Source organism: Medicago sativa, chromosome 6 (assembly GCF_051527215.1).
Source record: "Medicago sativa cultivar Bolivia chromosome 6, Bolivia_mono, whole genome shotgun sequence".
Lineage (NCBI taxonomy): Eukaryota > Viridiplantae > Streptophyta > Magnoliopsida > Fabales > Fabaceae > Medicago > Medicago sativa.
Window position 1 is genome coordinate 83,330,140 of NC_140754.1, and position 21,266 is coordinate 83,351,405.

Sequence of the window (21,266 nt, forward strand, 5' to 3'; positions counted from 1 at the left end):
ATTTTGTAATGAACACAGAACTCCAACAATACAAGTAAATCCTAAAGTACACTCTGTTACATATTGTAATTGGTAATTAGTGTTGCGGATTCGATGAAAAACTCACACCAATAACAACTTGATGTGTGGAGCAATGGATAATTAAGCAACCAAAATCAAAGTGTATGGAACAGTTATAATCACAAGCCAAAAGTAGAAAACAACAGCGAAATAAAAAGAGAAGAGAGAACACAAAGAATCTGTTTACCCAGTTCGGTCCAAATTGACCTAGTCTGGGGGAGAGAGCAGCCCTCCGTTCCACTATATGATGAGTAACGTTACAAAGAGATTTCAATGGGTTACAAGAATAAGTCTCCCGCCTAATTCTACCCAAAACCCAGCCTCTTCCCGTAACCAAGAGACTCAATCCTAATAGTGTTTCCCAAGGTGAATCAACCCTCAAAACCTAGTGTTTGTTCCAAAGAGACAAACTCTATACAAACCCTAGTTTTGTTGTTGCCTTTCTAAACCCTTGTTTCGGCCCCCTCTATCTCAAGGTTTACACTGATACAATGCCTATATTTATAGTAAAAGAAACTCCCATAAAATTGTACCAAATCTGGCCCAAAAAATACGTTTCTGAAAAATAACAGCACGCAAAATCGGGCCCCGATTTTTACCATTCGGGCGCCGATTTTTCCAGTACCAAACTGCTCTCAAAGACAGCCAAAATCGGGCCCCGATTTTTCCATTCGGGCCCCGATTTGTACTTTCAGCAAACATCAATTTTTGGCCTCCAAACTCCAATTTTGAGTCACTTTCACAACAATCTCCACCTTGACTTCAAATTAGTGATGATGCCCATTTAACATCAACACCTTGCTGCTCTTTCCCTTGTTCCCACTACACCAAGTAGCTCCACAAGTTTACACCCTAACCTCTTCAGCCATCGGAATGTCTTCTGCCTTCTCGAAGATACTTGCAGTCCAACTACGCCAGGAATTTTAGGTAGTTCCACAAGCCTTTACCATAACCTCTTCAACACGAGACATCTCCCGCTTCCTTGAAGATCTACTTGTTCCCAATCACCCTTGGCTTTTAGAGTAATCCACAAGTATACACCTCCCATCCCTTCAGCCCTCGGAATGTCTTCCGCCTTCTCGAAGGTCCTTGTAGTCTAACTACGCTAGGTATTTTAGGTAGTCCCACAAGCATTCACCATGACATCTTCAACACAGGACATCTCCCGTTTCCTTGAAGGTCTCCTTGCATCCAATCACCCTTGGCCTTCTTTTAGAGTAATCCCGCAAGCTGTGCTATCCATATAGCACCCAAGGTCCTCCATAGTCGTACCATTACCGGTGTGTTCAACTCCACCTCAAGCTGAGCGTACTCTACCTCAACTAGCAAATGCGTACATCCCACTATATCTTCAACCTTGAAACTCCACCTCAACAGGTAGATCATGAGTATTGTTGCCTCCGCCTCTCCAGACTGATCATGAGTATTCTTACCACCGCCTCTCCAGGCTGATGTTGAGTGTTTAACGTCTCTCCAGACGATCACCGCTCCACTAGGCATCATTCTCAAGGTGACCAACATCACCTTCATCCTCCAAACAACACCACACCATCAGAGCACCTGCATCCTCATAACCCTCAGTGACAATTTGTGCGGAGTTACCATTAATCTCCGGACAATCCTTCATGAAGTGACCCATCTTGTGACAGTTAAAGCATTCAGACTTTGACTTCTTACCACTCTTTCTCCGGTTATCTCTACCTCCACCATTCCCTCTTGAGACACTTAGGCCTTCACCGTTTTCATGAATTCTCAAGTCCTTGGACTTGGTCAACTCCTTGGTTCTCAAAGCCGCTTGAACTTCTTCCAAGGTAACAGCGCCTTCTTTGCCATAGAGCATGGTATCTTTGAACGATTCATAAGATTTCGGTAGAGCACACAACAAGAGTATAGCTTTATCTTCATCCTCAAGTTGCACCTCAATATTCTCCAAGTCATCAAGGATTTTGTTGAACTCTGTAAGTTGCTCCATGATGGCCTTTGACTCCACCATCTTGAATGAGTAGAGTTGTTGCTTTAGGAATTGCCGATGAGCCAAAGACTTTGTCATATACAAAGATTCCAACTTTGCCCACATCGATGCCGCGGTTGGTTCCTTTGCTACTTCTCTCAAAACTTTATCCCCGAGGCACAAGAAAATGGCACTCCTGGCCTTGTCCATCATCTCGGTCTTCTCCGCTCGTGACATGGTGACCGGTAACGAACCTTCACCCTTCAAAGCTTTCTCACACTTCTGTTGTATTAACACCGCTTCCATCTTTACCTTCCATAACCCAAAATCGTTATCTCCGGTAAACTTCTCAATATCCCACTTTGAACCCATGGTACTTGATTATCCTTTGACCCTTGCCCCACGGTGGGCGCCAATTGTTGCGGATTCGATGAAAAACTCACACCAATAACAACTTGATGTGTGGAGCAATGGATAATTAAGCAACCAAAATCAAAGTGTATGGAATAGTTATAATCACAAGCCAAAAGTAGAAAACAACAGTGAGATAAAAAGAGAAGAGAGAACACAAAGAATCTGTTTACCCAGTTCGGTCCAAATTGACCTAGTCTGGGGGAGAGAGCAGCCCTCCGTTCCACTATATGATGAGTAACGTTACAAAGAGATTTCAATGGGTTACAAGAATAAGTCTCCCGCCTAATTCTACCCAAAACCCAGCCTCTTCCCGTAACCAAGAGACTCAATCCTAATAGTGTTTCCCAAGGTGAATCAACCCTCAAAACCTAGTGTTTGTTCCAAAGAGACAAACTCTATACAAACCCTAGTTTTGTTGTTGCCTTTCTAAACCCTTGTTTCAGCCCCCTCTATCTCAAGGTTTACACTGATACAATGCCTATATTTATAGTAAAAGAAACTCCCATAAAATTGTACCAAATCTGGCCCTAAAAATACGTTTCTGAAAAATAACAGCACGCAAAATCGGGCCCCGATTTTTACCATTCCTCAAGAGGGAATGGTGGAGGTAGAGGTAACCGGAGAAAGAGTGGTAAGAAGTCAAAGTCTGAATGCTTTAACTGTCACAAGATTTTAGCAAAAATAACAGCACGCAAAAATAACATTACCTCTACCTCCACCATTGTCATTACGTAATTTTATATGTATTTTAGCACAAAAATGGAGTTCACAAGGAGACTTATGCAGCAAAAGAGCAGAAAAACTGAAGACAATACAAAGAAAGAAAACGTGTCACGATTTATCAGAAACGTGACACGATTTAAGAAGCTTCAGAAAGTAAATTCCACTGATAAAATTACGCTTGATCAGATAATTGTTATTTCACTGTCGATTGTCAGCTTTGCAAGTAAATTCCTTGAGGACAAGGAATGGTTTAAGTTTGGGGTTGTGATGACATCTTGTCATTACGTAATTTTATATGTATTTTAGCACAAAAATGGAGTTCACAAGGAGACTTATGCAGCAAAAGAGCAGAAAAACTGAAGAAAATACAAAGAAAGAAAACGTGTCACGATTTATCAGAAACGTGACACGATTTAAGAAGCTTCAGAAAGGTTTGGTTCGACATTATGAAAACGTGTCACGATTGGTAAAACGTGACACGATTTGGTGAAACCCTAATTCAGTTTCTTGCTCCAGAAGGTAAAAACGTGTCACGATTCACTTAAAACGTGACACGATTTGGGCAATATTCTGTGCCTATTTAAGCTGAAGTCTATTCCAAAAACAAGGGTTACGAATTCTAGAGAGTCAAGTGCGATTTTGCAACTGCAAGGAAGGCCAGGAGGACGATTTCTTCATCTTCCAACCACTTTGTGTATGTTTTATTACCTCTAATGATTATGTTATTTGTAAACACTATTATGAGTAGCTAAATCCATTAGAGGTTAGGTCTGAGATGATTCGTTGTAACCCTAATTGAGATATTATGTTGTGAAACTCTATTTATTGTGAATGATATTCTAGTCTTTATTCAATTCAATTGTTCTTAATGCTTTTTATATCCTGATCAAATATAAATATGATTTTGTGAGAATGAATGACTACTGACCATAGCTTTCTACTTAGACCTATTGAATTGTTCTACATAGATGATTTTGTGTTTTTACCAATACTATTAATATCAATTTGTAACCTATCCTTGAATGGTTTATTTGTTATCTTGATTTATTTGTGTTTTTTTTTATGCACTTTAAGGGATCAAGTCAAATTGAAATTATATATTTGGAATTTCCGTTATCTGAGAAAGAGGTGATAGAATGGAAGGGAGATGAGCTCAAGAAGATGCAAAACCTCAAAACACTTATTGTTAAGAATGGTAGATTTTCCAAAGGTCCTAAACATCTTCCTAACAGTTTGAGAGTATTGGAATGGCCTAAATATCCTGCACGGGTCATACCATCTGATTTTTGCCCAAAGAAGCTTTCTATATGCAAACTACAGCAAAGTGACTTTATATCATTTGAGTTGCATGGCACAATGAAGGTATGTGTAAATGTAATGATTTTTTTCCCTCGTCAGGGGTGGCCCCGAGTACGGGCAAAGGGAACAGCAGCCCAAGAAGCTATATTTTTAGAGACACAAAAATTTATTTTATATATATATATATATATATATATATATATTAAATGAGAATTTTATATTATTTAAAATATTTGGTAACAAAATTATAGGGGCAATTTAAAGTCAAAATTAATAAATGCATGTGATTAAATAAAATATTGAATAAAATCAATTAATTACAACCAAAATTGGGAACTAAAATTAGAATAATGATATAGAGTATGAATTATTTTTGAGTATTTTTAACTCATATCTTAGCAGTCAAAATTCATATTATTTCACCCGAGTTTATGTGTATATCTTTTCTTTGTAATTGTCAATCATTTATCTCTTCATCTCAATTCTGTTAACACAAGTCATTGACTTTCGGCAAACTCCAAAAGCATAAGTGTCAATGTCGTATAGATATAATACTTATTAGAATAATAGTGTGAAGATAACTTGGAGAGCAAGTTATCTAGATAGCTTGGAGAGCAAGCAAGTTAGTTAGGAGTTAGTTACACTAACTCACCTCTATAAATAGCTCTCACCATTGTACTCATATCCATCTTTTATCAATCTATTCATTCTCTAATGAGTTCCTTTGAGTATCTCCCTCATGAGTACTCTTATGCTTGCTATCTTGCTTGCATCTATGACTTCTCTCCCTATGATTCCATGATTTCTAATATGGTATCAGAGCGATACCCAAGGGAGGAAGATGATGATGATGATGCTTCCGCTTCCGCTTCCGACATTGTTGAAGTTGAAGACTCCGATGACGCTGCTTCTGCTTGTGCGATCAAGGAAACTTCCGCTTCTCGCATCCTTTTCGGTAGTTTCGATTCTCCAATCATTCTGATTTCTACTCCTTCAATCGAACCAAAATTCGATGGATTCTCCATCAAGATTGGTGATATTTCTTGCGTAATTGTCGATCCTTGCTGCAACATCGTCAAAGAAAACGATTGTGTGTTCGTTGATTCGCAAGAAGATGAGAAATTGGACGTTCTTGCACCTGACTTGGAGAATCATTCCTCTAATTTTGTCGTTTCTGCAGCGCCGGAGGTTCTCATCGATACATTACCGGTGAGATCGTGTAGCTCTGTTTACGGCGTCGCCGCCGTGAAGCTTTTGGCTTCGTGGTTGTTCGTCGGAAAACAGACTGAGCAACTGGTTTCTACCTTCAACAATCAGCTTATGTTTTTCAAGTTACACGACGAATCAATTGTCGATTTTGATCCCGGTGGAAGAGTTTTCTTGTGTTCGCTGTTGTTCTCTGTTCTCATCGTTCTCCGCCAACTCCATTTCCGCTTGTGGTGGATACCGTGGGATAGAGGGAGAATTCGTAGTTGATTGTTAATTTCGCCGGAATCAAATCAGTCATTGGATAACCGTTTTCCGGCAAGATTGAGAGATTTTGAGAAGTTGACAACGGCCAATTCAGGTGTCAGTAGAATTGCGTTTTTGGCGTAGTGCGCTTTGGAAATACAATTTGCAGAATCACTTTTCCAGAATTACCTTTTGAATTCGCATTTCAATCATCTCAGATTCATCAGTCGAGTTTGAAGAAGCACTTTCAGAAAATTGCGTTTACAGCATCGAATTGCGTTTCTTGTTTCCTGTTCTGAAGCTTTACATAAGCAGTGTTTGAAGAAGTTATTTTGAATCGGATTTTGGAAAAGTGCTTTTCGGAAGAACACGTTTGTTACAAGTGGTTTTGATTCAGTTCAGAATCGTGTTCTGATAATCACAAGAATCGCGTTTCTGAATTTCGTGTTTAGAAAAGTTGTTTTCAGCAAACAAGAAAAGGGCTTTTGAGATAAGTTGTTTATGGTTCAATAGCATGATTCAATAAGCTGTTTTTTTGAACAATTGTGCTCTGCACAATCGTTATTTTTGGGAAAAGCTGGTTGAGGATTTTTGGGAAGAAGAAGAAGAAGCTAAAACGTGTTTCCAAGTTGCTACACAGATTGTCCAGATTTCTCAATGCTCTCAATTGGGCCATTACCGGGCTTCATTAGCTTTGCTGATTTTTTTTTTCCATTTCCATTTACTTGTTTTTACCCTCCATTTTACTTAGTTACTTCAGTAAGAATAAATTGTAATTTTCTTTGTATTTCAAACTCAAATTGGTGAGTTTTCCCATTTTGAGTTTGAGGGGGACTATTAGAATAATAGTGTGAAGATAACTTGGAGAGCAAGTTATCTAGATAGCTTGGAGAGCAAGCAAGTTAGTTAGGAGTTAGTTACACTAACTCACCTCTATAAATAGCTTTCACCATTGTACTCATATCCATCTTTTATCAATCTATTCATTCTCTAATGAGTTCCTTTGAGTATCTCCCTCATGAGTACTCTTATGCTTGCTATCTTGCTTACATCTATGACTTCTCTCCCTATGATTCCATGATTTCTAATAATACTCTCCTAAACAATCCATTATTTTATTTTTTTTGACAAAATCCATTGATTTATTAAATAGTCATACTTTTCTTTTCCTTATAGATATAATAGTAAAAATTCAAACGATTTCTTGGAGGAAGAGAAAGAAGAAGTCTCTTTAATGTGGGTTATGAATATAAACATTGAATTACGGTTCATGTGTGTTTTTTTGCACAATGTCAAATGAAAATGTGGAATAATCTTCCGATTCATCTCTTTTGTCCTTCTATATTTTTGGTAAATTTTCGTATAGGGGTACCATCTTATGCTTCGCCTAACTCATCCAAATTCAAAGGTCACACCCAGTCCCTCGTCTTATAAAATATAAGAATACTCATTCATTCACTAATTCTTTTTCTTTTGCCTTATATTTTGCAGATGTTTGTGAATATGAGAGAGTTAAATCTAGACAAATGTCAATTTTTAACAAGGATACACGACGTCTCCAATCTCCCAAATTTAGAAATCTTTTCATTTGTAGGCTGTAATAATTTAATTGAGATTCACAAATCTGTTGGGTTACTGAATAAACTCGAAATCTTGAACGCTTTTGGTTGCAGCAAGCTTATGAGTTTCCCACCTTTGAAGTTGACCTCTCTTCAACTACTGGGGCTTTCATATTGTCAGAGTCTTAAGACTTTTCCAGAAATATTAGGAGAGATGAAGAATATAACACGTATTGATTTGAATGACACTTCCATTGAAAAAGTGCCTGTTTCATTTCAAAATCTCACGGGGATTAGTCACTTAATTATAATAGGAAATGGAATGCTTAGGTTGCCAAGTAGCATTTTAAGTATGCCAAATCTGTCATGCATTTTTGTTGATGGTTGCATATTGCCCAAACTGGATGAGAAATTGAGTTCTAAGGTGTTTACAAGCCCAAAATATATTAAACTGGGAAATTGCAACTTGTCAGATGAATTTCTTCCAATACTTTTCATGTGGTCTGCTAATGTGACAACTTTAGACCTATCAGGAAACAATTTCACAATTCTTCCAGAATGCATCAAAGATTTTCACTTTTTATGGTCTCTTACATTGGATAATTGCAAGTACCTTCGAGAAATCAGAGGGATTCCACCAAATTTAAAAGAATTGTCTGCAAAACACTGCAAATCATTGACTTCCATGTGCAGAAACATGCTATTGAATCAGGTTTTTTTTATTTTTTTTGTTTTCCTTGTATTTGACTTAATATTTTATAAGATTGTTTACTCTATGATTTATTTGTGGCTGACAGGAGCTGCATGAGGCTGGAGGAACCAAATTTTGTTTTTCAGGATTTGTGAGGATTCCAGAGTGGTTTGATCACCAAAACATGGGACATACAATTTCTTTTTGGTTTCGTAACAAGCTTCCTTCCATGGCGCTCTGTTTTTCTACTAAATCAGCTGCAGCAATGCCCACGGGAAAGAAGTTTTTTATCACAATGCCCATTCTAATCATCATTGGCAATAAATATGATCGTCTATATATGCATTTTTTTATAATGTCGACTCATCATACATATTTGTATGACATAAATCTGAGACAACTTGATCAACATCACTTCATGAAGGACTCCATACATTTAGAAAATGACTGGAATCATGCAGAGATTATATGTGAACATCAGGAGGTACATTGGAACATGGAACCACTAACAGAAATTGGAATCCATTTTTTCAAACAGCAAAATAACATGGATGATGTTCAATTCACCAATCCTTATGAAAAGATAAAATTAAATAATGATGATGGTGGTGATTTTTTTTATGACGTTGATGATGTTCTTGATGATGATGTCTTTTATGATGTTATTGATGTTCTTGATGATGATGATAAGGATGTTCTTGGTTATGAAGACGACCACCATTCACAATAGTTCAGGCCAATCACAAGAGCATAGATAAATGGAATCATTCATTGGATGATATTGTGAATGATGAATTTAATGACCACGTTGTTAACACAAATAATGTAAATATGTAATTTTAATTGTGTGCTTATTTATTATGTTACATATTATCATTATTATTTATGTTCTTCAAATGATTACTCTCTGCACTTTAAGTTATGATTTGTTTCATGATATGCAATACTTCTGAATTATAGCTTTCATTACATGCATACATAGATTGCTATCCCTCGAAGATTGAGTGGAAAAATGTAGTATTATAGAATTATACTTGTCATTTCTATGGTTAGCCCCCATTAGTGTTGTGTATTGAGAAGTTCACATAATCCGTTTTAAATTGTCTTATTTGAGTTTATCTAATTATATAAACACTTTTGAGTTTGTTTGAGAAAGTTTATAGAAAATATTAATGACATGTCCATAAGCTGTCCAAGATTGCTTATAAAAATAACTTATAACTCATGAAAACAATTTAACTTTATTGTATCATTTGTTATAGAAAAAGCTTATACATAATTATATAGTTGCTCAGATTTCTAAACGAATAGACACTAAAGTAATCCCTAGACCCTTATCCCTCTCCACTGTCCTACAAAGCATTGCACATGATTTAACACTTCTCTCCTTTGCATGTGTATGTTTCAATTCACTTAATTTTATAGCAAAATGAATTTTAAAGTGAAATCAGTGCTTTTAAACTGTTAAATTACATTTTTATATGATGAGTGATTACTTTACCTTTCTTGTTAAATTTCAAATATTGTACTTTAATGCAACTATACATTTAATAGTAAGTAATAAATCATATCTATATTATTATTAGCTTGAATTTGATTTGTAACGCCGGTGTATTTTGAGTTTGTATAATTCAATCATTCAAAATGAGTTGGCTGATGTTAAGTTTCCTCTATTTTAGAGGTCTAATGTGGTGATTAAACAAAGTTTTGATGCTCCTATAGTTGCCAAAGATGGAGTAACTGTTGCAAAGAGCATTGAATTCTAGGATAAAGTTACAAATATTGGAGCCAGTCATGCAAAGCATATTATGAGTGCTACCAATGATATGGCTGGTGAAGGATTGGTGATATATTCCTAAAAGATTTTACATCATATATAGTCTTAATCTGAGCCATTGGCTAATTCGATATTTATGCAAGACTTTACTGCATGGTTTTTTATACTTAATGATGCTATTTATTTATATTTACTAAAAGCAGTTTTTGTTCTGACTCATATTTACGGATAAGTGTGCAGTCACTCGCGAGCAAGTGTAGTTGTTCAAAGATAAAATTGTAAATTGGATCGTAGTATTTAATCTCAAGTTGTAAGGTGTCATCTTAAGTTTGAATAATATAAAATCACAGCAGCTACTATATTCTCGAAGATGTAGACATAATTGGCTAAACTATGATCAATTGCTTGTGTTCCAGTGTGTTTTTATTTATCTGTTTTCTTCAGAACAGGATTTGTTGTTCTACCAGTTCTTAAATTAACCTTTTTTCATTTCAGGCATGGTAGTATGGTCATATCCTTGGTGAAACCCTTAAAGTATATAATTTCACTCAAGTCCAAGGGCCAAAAAAATGATGTAATTGCATCAGGTAAACAAGTGAAGCTTATTTATATTAATTAGACAAAATCATTTTTTTAAAATGAAGTGAAGCTTATTTGAACCTCCTTATGGAAATTGGAATCCATGTCTTCAAGCAGAATAATAAAACGGAAGATATTCAATTCACCAATCCTAATAAAAACAGAAGAAAAATAGATGATGGTGTTGATGATTTCCATTCACCACATAGGCGGATATATGGGCAAAAATAGGAGGATATCTCCCATTAGGCCATGAGCAATAACATAAGCAATTTGAGCGCAACATCTTCACCTCAAAACCCTAAGACAATGAGTATGTCGATCGCCTATGTTGTTCCCCACTCACATTTTTATTCAATGAGAGACTTCTTACTCAGCCTTCCATTTTCCAACTGTATTTTTGTCACAATATGAGCTACAGCAACAATATCATTCAAGGTATGAAGACAAGTGCAGTGAACACAGAATTCCAACAAGTAAAAATTTTGCTTTTTATAAAGGAAAAGAATCATTTTTTTTGTTTGTATAATCCAATCATTCAGTATGTGTTCTTATAGTTGATGTTAAGTTTCCTCTGTTTTAGAGGCCTAAAGTGGTTATTGAGAAAAGTTTATGTGCTCTTATAGGGACCAAAGTTGGAGTAATTGATGCAAAAAGAGCATTGAATTAAAGGACAAAGTCAAGAATATTGGAGCAAGTCTTGCAAAGCATGTTATGAATGTTACCAAGGGTGTAGCTGGTGGTTGCCCTAATGTTCATTCACCATTCTGTACTTTGTTTAGAAGGGGTTTGATTGCTCATAGAAGTTTCATTAAAATTGGTAGATTTGTAAACTATATGAAAATATTCCACCAAGTGATCTCATTAAGGCATATTTGTACTACAGGAGTTTAATGACTAAGGAAAGTGATGGTGTAAAGGTGTTTTACACTGCTATCCAATACAACTCATCATCTTGTCATGTAGGCCTATTTTGTAATGAACACAGAACTCCAACAATACAAGTAAATCCTAAAGTACACTCTGTTACATATTGTAATTGGTAATTAGTGTTGCGGATTCGATGAAAAACTCACACCAATAACAACTTGATGTGTGGAGCAATGGATAATTAAGCAACCAAAATCAAAGTGTATGGAACAGTTATAATCACAAGCCAAAAGTAGAAAACAACAGCGAAATAAAAAGAGAAGAGAGAACACAAAGAATCTGTTTACCCAGTTCGGTCCAAATTGACCTAGTCTGGGGGAGAGAGCAGCCCTCCGTTCCACTATATGATGAGTAACGTTACAAAGAGATTTCAATGGGTTACAAGAATAAGTCTCCCGCCTAATTCTACCCAAAACCCAGCCTCTTCCCGTAACCAAGAGACTCAATCCTAATAGTGTTTCCCAAGGTGAATCAACCCTCAAAACCTAGTGTTTGTTCCAAAGAGACAAACTCTATACAAACCCTAGTTTTGTTGTTGCCTTTCTAAACCCTTGTTTCGGCCCCCTCTATCTCAAGGTTTACACTGATACAATGCCTATATTTATAGTAAAAGAAACTCCCATAAAATTGTACCAAATCTGGCCCAAAAAATACGTTTCTGAAAAATAACAGCACGCAAAATCGGGCCCCGATTTTTACCATTCGGGCGCCGATTTTTCCAGTACCAAACTGCTCTCAAAGACAGCCAAAATCGGGCCCCGATTTTTCCATTCGGGCCCCGATTTGTACTTTCAGCAAACATCAATTTTTGGCCTCCAAACTCCAATTTTGAGTCACTTTCACAACAATCTCCACCTTGACTTCAAATTAGTGATGATGCCCATTTAACATCAACACCTTGCTGCTCTTTCCCTTGTTCCCACTACACCAAGTAGCTCCACAAGTTTACACCCTAACCTCTTCAGCCATCGGAATGTCTTCTGCCTTCTCGAAGATACTTGCAGTCCAACTACGCCAGGAATTTTAGGTAGTTCCACAAGCCTTTACCATAACCTCTTCAACACGAGACATCTCCCGCTTCCTTGAAGATCTACTTGTTCCCAATCACCCTTGGCTTTTAGAGTAATCCACAAGTATACACCTCCCATCCCTTCAGCCCTCGGAATGTCTTCCGCCTTCTCGAAGGTCCTTGTAGTCTAACTACGCTAGGTATTTTAGGTAGTCCCACAAGCATTCACCATGACATCTTCAACACAGGACATCTCCCGTTTCCTTGAAGGTCTCCTTGCATCCAATCACCCTTGGCCTTCTTTTAGAGTAATCCCGCAAGCTGTGCTATCCATATAGCACCCAAGGTCCTCCATAGTCGTACCATTACCGGTGTGTTCAACTCCACCTCAAGCTGAGCGTACTCTACCTCAACTAGCAAATGCGTACATCCCACTATATCTTCAACCTTGAAACTCCACCTCAACAGGTAGATCATGAGTATTGTTGCCTCCGCCTCTCCAGACTGATCATGAGTATTCTTACCACCGCCTCTCCAGGCTGATGTTGAGTGTTTAACGTCTCTCCAGACGATCACCGCTCCACTAGGCATCATTCTCAAGGTGACCAACATCACCTTCATCCTCCAAACAACACCACACCATCAGAGCACCTGCATCCTCATAACCCTCAGTGACAATTTGTGCGGAGTTACCATTAATCTCCGGACAATCCTTCATGAAGTGACCCATCTTGTGACAGTTAAAGCATTCAGACTTTGACTTCTTACCACTCTTTCTCCGGTTATCTCTACCTCCACCATTCCCTCTTGAGACACTTAGGCCTTCACCGTTTTCATGAATTCTCAAGTCCTTGGACTTGGTCAACTCCTTGGTTCTCAAAGCCGCTTGAACTTCTTCCAAGGTAACAGCGCCTTCTTTGCCATAGAGCATGGTATCTTTGAACGATTCATAAGATTTCGGTAGAGCACACAACAAGAGTATAGCTTTATCTTCATCCTCAAGTTGCACCTCAATATTCTCCAAGTCATCAAGGATTTTGTTGAACTCTGTAAGTTGCTCCATGATGGCCTTTGACTCCACCATCTTGAATGAGTAGAGTTGTTGCTTTAGGAATTGCCGATGAGCCAAAGACTTTGTCATATACAAAGATTCCAACTTTGCCCACATCGATGCCGCGGTTGGTTCCTTTGCTACTTCTCTCAAAACTTTATCCCCGAGGCACAAGAAAATGGCACTCCTGGCCTTGTCCATCATCTCGGTCTTCTCCGCTCGTGACATGGTGACCGGTAACGAACCTTCACCCTTCAAAGCTTTCTCACACTTCTGTTGTATTAACACCGCTTCCATCTTTACCTTCCATAACCCAAAATCGTTATCTCCGGTAAACTTCTCAATATCCCACTTTGAACCCATGGTACTTGATTATCCTTTGACCCTTGCCCCACGGTGGGCGCCAATTGTTGCGGATTCGATGAAAAACTCACACCAATAACAACTTGATGTGTGGAGCAATGGATAATTAAGCAACCAAAATCAAAGTGTATGGAATAGTTATAATCACAAGCCAAAAGTAGAAAACAACAGTGAGATAAAAAGAGAAGAGAGAACACAAAGAATCTGTTTACCCAGTTCGGTCCAAATTGACCTAGTCTGGGGGAGAGAGCAGCCCTCCGTTCCACTATATGATGAGTAACGTTACAAAGAGATTTCAATGGGTTACAAGAATAAGTCTCCCGCCTAATTCTACCCAAAACCCAGCCTCTTCCCGTAACCAAGAGACTCAATCCTAATAGTGTTTCCCAAGGTGAATCAACCCTCAAAACCTAGTGTTTGTTCCAAAGAGACAAACTCTATACAAACCCTAGTTTTGTTGTTGCCTTTCTAAACCCTTGTTTCAGCCCCCTCTATCTCAAGGTTTACACTGATACAATGCCTATATTTATAGTAAAAGAAACTCCCATAAAATTGTACCAAATCTGGCCCTAAAAATACGTTTCTGAAAAATAACAGCACGCAAAATCGGGCCCCGATTTTTACCATTCCTCAAGAGGGAATGGTGGAGGTAGAGGTAACCGGAGAAAGAGTGGTAAGAAGTCAAAGTCTGAATGCTTTAACTGTCACAAGATTTTAGCAAAAATAACAGCACGCAAAAATAACATTACCTCTACCTCCACCATTGTCATTACGTAATTTTATATGTATTTTAGCACAAAAATGGAGTTCACAAGGAGACTTATGCAGCAAAAGAGCAGAAAAACTGAAGACAATACAAAGAAAGAAAACGTGTCACGATTTATCAGAAACGTGACACGATTTAAGAAGCTTCAGAAAGTAAATTCCACTGATAAAATTACGCTTGATCAGATAATTGTTATTTCACTGTCGATTGTCAGCTTTGCAAGTAAATTCCTTGAGGACAAGGAATGGTTTAAGTTTGGGGTTGTGATGACATCTTGTCATTACGTAATTTTATATGTATTTTAGCACAAAAATGGAGTTCACAAGGAGACTTATGCAGCAAAAGAGCAGAAAAACTGAAGAAAATACAAAGAAAGAAAACGTGTCACGATTTATCAGAAACGTGACACGATTTAAGAAGCTTCAGAAAGGTTTGGTTCGACATTATGAAAACGTGTCACGATTGGTAAAACGTGACACGATTTGGTGAAACCCTAATTCAGTTTCTTGCTCCAGAAGGTAAAAACGTGTCACGATTCACTTAAAACGTGACACGATTTGGGCAATATTCTGTGCCTATTTAAGCTGAAGTCTATTCCAAAAACAAGGGTTACGAATTCTAGAGAGTCAAGTGCGATTTTGCAACTGCAAGGAAGGCCAGGAGGACGATTTCTTCATCTTCCAACCACTTTGTGTATGTTTTATTACCTCTAATGATTATGTTATTTGTAAACACTATTATGAGTAGCTAAATCCATTAGAGGTTAGGTCTGAGATGATTCGTTGTAACCCTAATTGAGATATTATGTTGTGAAACTCTATTTATTGTGAATGATATTCTAGTCTTTATTCAATTCAATTGTTCTTAATGCTTTTTATATCCTGATCAAATATAAATATGATTTTGTGAGAATGAATGACTACTGACCATAGCTTTCTACTTAGACCTATTGAATTGTTCTACATAGATGATTTTGTGTTTTTACCAATACTATTAATATCAATTTGTAACCTATCCTTGAATGGTTTATTTGTTATCTTGATTTATTTGTGTTTTTTTTTATGCACTTTAAGGGATCAAGTCAAATTGAAATTATATATTTGGAATTTCCGTTATCTGAGAAAGAGGTGATAGAATGGAAGGGAGATGAGCTCAAGAAGATGCAAAACCTCAAAACACTTATTGTTAAGAATGGTAGATTTTCCAAAGGTCCTAAACATCTTCCTAACAGTTTGAGAGTATTGGAATGGCCTAAATATCCTGCACGGGTCATACCATCTGATTTTTGCCCAAAGAAGCTTTCTATATGCAAACTACAGCAAAGTGACTTTATATCATTTGAGTTGCATGGCACAATGAAGGTATGTGTAAATGTAATGATTTTTTTCCCTCGTCAGGGGTGGCCCCGAGTACGGGCAAAGGGAACAGCAGCCCAAGAAGCTATATTTTTAGAGACACAAAAATTTATTTTATATATATATATATATATATATATATATATATTAAATGAGAATTTTATATTATTTAAAATATTTGGTAACAAAATTATAGGGGCAATTTAAAGTCAAAATTAATAAATGCATGTGATTAAATAAAATATTGAATAAAATCAATTAATTACAACCAAAATTGGGAACTAAAATTAGAATAATGATATAGAGTATGAATTATTTTTGAGTATTTTTAACTCATATCTTAGCAGTCAAAATTCATATTATTTCACCCGAGTTTATGTGTATATCTTTTCTTTGTAATTGTCAATCATTTATCTCTTCATCTCAATTCTGTTAACACAAGTCATTGACTTTCGGCAAACTCCAAAAGCATAAGTGTCAATGTCGTATAGATATAATACTTATTAGAATAATAGTGTGAAGATAACTTGGAGAGCAAGTTATCTAGATAGCTTGGAGAGCAAGCAAGTTAGTTAGGAGTTAGTTACACTAACTCACCTCTATAAATAGCTCTCACCATTGTACTCATATCCATCTTTTATCAATCTATTCATTCTCTAATGAGTTCCTTTGAGTATCTCCCTCATGAGTACTCTTATGCTTGCTATCTTGCTTGCATCTATGACTTCTCTCCCTATGATTCCATGATTTCTAATATGGTATCAGAGCGATACCCAAGGGAGGAAGATGATGATGATGATGCTTCCGCTTCCGCTTCCGACATTGTTGAAGTTGAAGACTCCGATGACGCTGCTTCTGCTTGTGCGATCAAGGAAACTTCCGCTTCTCGCATCCTTTTCGGTAGTTTCGATTCTCCAATCATTCTGATTTCTACTCCTTCAATCGAACCAAAATTCGATGGATTCTCCATCAAGATTGGTGATATTTCTTGCGTAATTGTCGATCCTTGCTGCAACATCGTCAAAGAAAACGATTGTGTGTTCGTTGATTCGCAAGAAGATGAGAAATTGGACGTTCTTGCACCTGACTTGGAGAATCATTCCTCTAATTTTGTCGTTTCTGCAGCGCCGGAGGTTCTCATCGATACATTACCGGTGAGATCGTGTAGCTCTGTTTACGGCGTCGCCGCCGTGAAGCTTTTGGCTTCGTGGTTGTTCGTCGGAAAACAGACTGAGCAACTGGTTTCTACCTTCAACAATCAGCTTATGTTTTTCAAGTTACACGACGAATCAATTGTCGATTTTGATCCCGGTGGAAGAGTTTTCTTGTGTTCGCTGTTGTTCTCTGTTCTCATCGTTCTCCGCCAACTCCATTTCCGCTTGTGGTGGATACCGTGGGATAGAGGGAGAATTCGTAGTTGATTGTTAATTTCGCCGGAATCAAATCAGTCATTGGATAACCGTTTTCCGGCAAGATTGAGAGATTTTGAGAAGTTGACAACGGCCAATTCAGGTGTCAGTAGAATTGCGTTTTTGGCGTAGTGCGCTTTGGAAATACAATTTGCAGAATCACTTTTCCAGAATTACCTTTTGAATTCGCATTTCAATCATCTCAGATTCATCAGTCGAGTTTGAAGAAGCACTTTCAGAAAATTGCGTTTACAGCATCGAATTGCGTTTCTTGTTTCCTGTTCTGAAGCTTTACATAAGCAGTGTTTGAAGAAGTTATTTTGAATCGGATTTTGGAAAAGTGCTTTTCGGAAGAACACGTTTGTTACAAGTGGTTTTGATTCAGTTCAGAATCGTGTTCTGATAATCACAAGAATCGCGTTTCTGAATTTCGTGTTTAGAAAAGTTGTTTTCAGCAAACAAGAAAAGGGCTTTTGAGATAAGTTGTTTATGGTTCAATAGCATGATTCAATAAGCTGTTTTTTTGAACAATTGTGCTCTGCACAATCGTTATTTTTGGGAAAAGCTGGTTGAGGATTTTTGGGAAGAAGAAGAAGAAGCTAAAACGTGTTTCCAAGTTGCTACACAGATTGTCCAGATTTCTCAATGCTCTCAATTGGGCCATTACCGGGCTTCATTAGCTTTGCTGATTTTTTTTTTCCATTTCCATTTACTTGTTTTTACCCTCCATTTTACTTAGTTACTTCAGTAAGAATAAATTGTAATTTTCTTTGTATTTCAAACTCAAATTGGTGAGTTTTCCCATTTTGAGTTTGAGGGGGACTATTAGAATAATAGTGTGAAGATAACTTGGAGAGCAAGTTATCTAGATAGCTTGGAGAGCAAGCAAGTTAGTTAGGAGTTAGTTACACTAACTCACCTCTATAAATAGCTTTCACCATTGTACTCATATCCATCTTTTATCAATCTATTCATTCTCTAATGAGTTCCTTTGAGTATCTCCCTCATGAGTACTCTTATGCTTGCTATCTTGCTTACATCTATGACTTCTCTCCCTATGATTCCATGATTTCTAATAATACTCTCCTAAACAATCCATTATTTTATTTTTTTTGACAAAATCCATTGATTTATTAAATAGTCATACTTTTCTTTTCCTTATAGATATAATAGTAAAAATTCAAACGATTTCTTGGAGGAAGAGAAAGAAGAAGTCTCTTTAATGTGGGTTATGAATATAAACATTGAATTACGGTTCATGTGTGTTTTTTTGCACAATGTCAAATGAAAATGTGGAATAATCTTCCGATTCATCTCTTTTGTCCTTCTATATTTTTGGTAAATTTTCGTATAGGGGTACCATCTTATGCTTCGCCTAACTCATCCAAATTCAAAGGTCACACCCAGTCCCTCGTCTTATAAAATATAAGAATACTCATTCATTCACTAATTCTTTTTCTTTTGCCTTATATTTTGCAGATGTTTGTGAATATGAGAGAGTTAAATCTAGACAAATGTCAATTTTTAACAAGGATACACGACGTCTCCAATCTCCCAAATTTAGAAATCTTTTCATTTGTAGGCTGTAATAATTTAATTGAGATTCACAAATCTGTTGGGTTACTGAATAAACTCGAAATCTTGAACGCTTTTGGTTGCAGCAAGCTTATGAGTTTCCCACCTTTGAAGTTGACCTCTCTTCAACTACTGGGGCTTTCATATTGTCAGAGTCTTAAGACTTTTCCAGAAATATTAGGAGAGATGAAGAATATAACACGTATTGATTTGAATGACACTTCCATTGAAAAAGTGCCTGTTTCATTTCAAAATCTCACGGGGATTAGTCACTTAATTATAATAGGAAATGGAATGCTTAGGTTGCCAAGTAGCATTTTAAGTATGCCAAATCTGTCATGCATTTTTGTTGATGGTTGCATATTGCCCAAACTGGATGAGAAATTGAGTTCTAAGGTGTTTACAAGCCCAAAATATATTAAACTGGGAAATTGCAACTTGTCAGATGAATTTCTTCCAATACTTTTCATGTGGTCTGCTAATGTGACAACTTTAGACCTATCAGGAAACAATTTCACAATTCTTCCAGAATGCATCAAAGATTTTCACTTTTTATGGTCTCTTACATTGGATAATTGCAAGTACCTTCGAGAAATCAGAGGGATTCCACCAAATTTAAAAGAATTGTCTGCAAAACACTGCAAATCATTGACTTCCATGTGCAGAAACATGCTATTGAATCAGGTTTTTTTTATTTTTTTTGTTTTCCTTGTATTTGACTTAATATTTTATAAGATTGTTTACTCTATGATTTATTTGTGGCTGACAGGAGCTGCATGAGGCTGGAGGAACCAAATTTTGTTTTTCAGGATTTGTGAGGATTCCAGAGTGGTTTGATCACCAAAACATGGGACATACAATTTCTTTTTGGTTTCGTAACAAGCTTCCTTCCATGGCGCTCTGTTTTTCTACTAAATCAGCTGCAGCAATGCCCACGGGAAAGAAGTTTTTTATCACAATGCCCATTCTAATCATCATTGGCAATAAATATGATCGTCTATATATGCATTTTTTTATAATGTCGACTCATCATACATATTTGTATGACATAAATCTGAGACAACTTGATCAACATCACTTCATGAAGGACTCCATACATTTAGAAAATGACTGGAATCATGCAGAGATTATATGTGAACATCAGGAGGTACATTGGAACATGGAACCACTAACAGAAATTGGAATCCATTTTTTCAAACAGCAAAATAACATGGATGATGTTCAATTCACCAATCCTTATGAAAAGATAAAATTAAATAATGATGATGGTGGTGATTTTTTTTATGACGTTGATGATGTTCTTGATGATGATGTCTTTTATGATGTTATTGATGTTCTTGATGATGATGATAAGGATGTTCTTGGTTATGAAGACGACCACCATTCACAATAGTTCAGGCCAATCACAAGAGCATAGATAAATGGAATCATTCATTGGATGATATTGTGAATGATGAATTTAATGACCACGTTGTTAACACAAATAATGTAAATATGTAATTTTAATTGTGTGCTTATTTATTATGTTACATATTATCATTATTATTTATGTTCTTCAAATGATTACTCTCTGCACTTTAAGTTATGATTTGTTTCATGATATGCAATACTTCTGAATTATAGCTTTCATTACATGCATACATAGATTGCTATCCCTCGAAGATTGAGTGGAAAAATGTAGTATTATAGAATTATACTTGTCATTTCTATGGTTAGCCCCCATTAGTGTTGTGTATTGAGAAGTTCACATAATCCGTTTTAAATTGTCTTATTTGAGTTTATCTAATTATATAAACACTTTTGAGTTTGTTTGAGAAAGTTTATAGAAAATATTAATGACATGTCCATAAGCTGTCCAAGATTGCTTATAAAAATAACTTATAACTCATGAAAACAATTTAACTTTATTGTATCATTTGTTATAGAAAAAGCTTATACATAATTATATAGTTGCTCAGATTTCTAAACGAATAGACACTAAAGTAATCCCTAGACCCTTATCCCTCTCCACTGTCCTACAAAGCATTGCACATGATTTAACACTTCTCTCCTTTGCATGTGTATGTTTCAATTCACTTAATTTTATAGCAAAATGAATTTTAAAGTGAAATCAGTGCTTTTAAACTGTTAAATTACATTTTTATATGATGAGTGATTACTTTACCTTTCTTGTTAAATTTCAAATATTGTACTTTAATGCAACTATACATTTAATAGTAAGTAATAAATCATATCTATATTATTATTAGCTTGAATTTGATTTGTAACGCCGGTGTATTTTGAGTTTGTATAATTCAATCATT

General features: G+C 36.4%; 2 protein-coding genes and 1 long non-coding RNA gene across 3 annotated transcripts; all 3 read left to right on the plus strand.

The window, feature by feature from the left end:
* Positions 1-4,218: 4,218 nt before the first annotated feature.
* LOC146917453 (TMV resistance protein N-like) lies at positions 4,219-9,046 on the plus strand. Its single transcript, XM_085719289.1, has 3 exons — positions 4,219-4,510; positions 7,391-8,170; positions 8,256-9,046. Exons 1-3 carry the CDS (start codon positions 4,310-4,312, stop codon positions 8,877-8,879), a joined length of 1,605 nt encoding a protein of 534 aa, XP_085575415.1. The 5' UTR covers positions 4,219-4,309; the 3' UTR covers positions 8,880-9,046.
* An 809-nt stretch (positions 9,047-9,855) lies between these two features.
* LOC146917454 (uncharacterized) lies at positions 9,856-11,525 on the plus strand. Its single transcript, XR_015015637.1, has 3 exons — positions 9,856-10,513; positions 10,623-10,943; positions 11,132-11,525. It is a non-coding gene; the product is annotated as an uncharacterized LOC146917454 (long non-coding RNA).
* Positions 11,526-15,693: 4,168 nt separating this feature from the next.
* LOC146917455 (TMV resistance protein N-like) lies at positions 15,694-20,523 on the plus strand. Its single transcript, XM_085719288.1, has 3 exons — positions 15,694-15,985; positions 18,868-19,647; positions 19,733-20,523. The coding sequence occupies exons 1-3, from the start codon at positions 15,785-15,787 to the stop codon at positions 20,354-20,356; spliced, it is 1,605 nt and encodes a 534-aa protein (XP_085575414.1). The 5' UTR covers positions 15,694-15,784; the 3' UTR covers positions 20,357-20,523.
* The last annotated feature ends 743 nt before the right edge of the window (positions 20,524-21,266 follow it).

Excerpts from the sequence above, each read along its gene's own strand:
- LOC146917453 (XM_085719289.1), top strand. The coding sequence starts at position 4,310 with ATGCAAAACCTCAAAACACTTATTGTTAAGAATGGTAGATTTTCCAAA. Across the intron at positions 4,511-7,390 it reads AGTTGCATGGCACAATGAAG|ATGTTTGTGAATATGAGAGA; the intron begins GTATGTGTAAAT and ends TATATTTTGCAG. Across the intron at positions 8,171-8,255 it reads GAAACATGCTATTGAATCAG|GAGCTGCATGAGGCTGGAGG; the intron begins GTTTTTTTTATT and ends TGTGGCTGACAG.
- LOC146917455 (XM_085719288.1), top strand. The coding sequence starts at position 15,785 with ATGCAAAACCTCAAAACACTTATTGTTAAGAATGGTAGATTTTCCAAA. Across the intron at positions 15,986-18,867 it reads AGTTGCATGGCACAATGAAG|ATGTTTGTGAATATGAGAGA; the intron begins GTATGTGTAAAT and ends TATATTTTGCAG. Across the intron at positions 19,648-19,732 it reads GAAACATGCTATTGAATCAG|GAGCTGCATGAGGCTGGAGG; the intron begins GTTTTTTTTATT and ends TGTGGCTGACAG.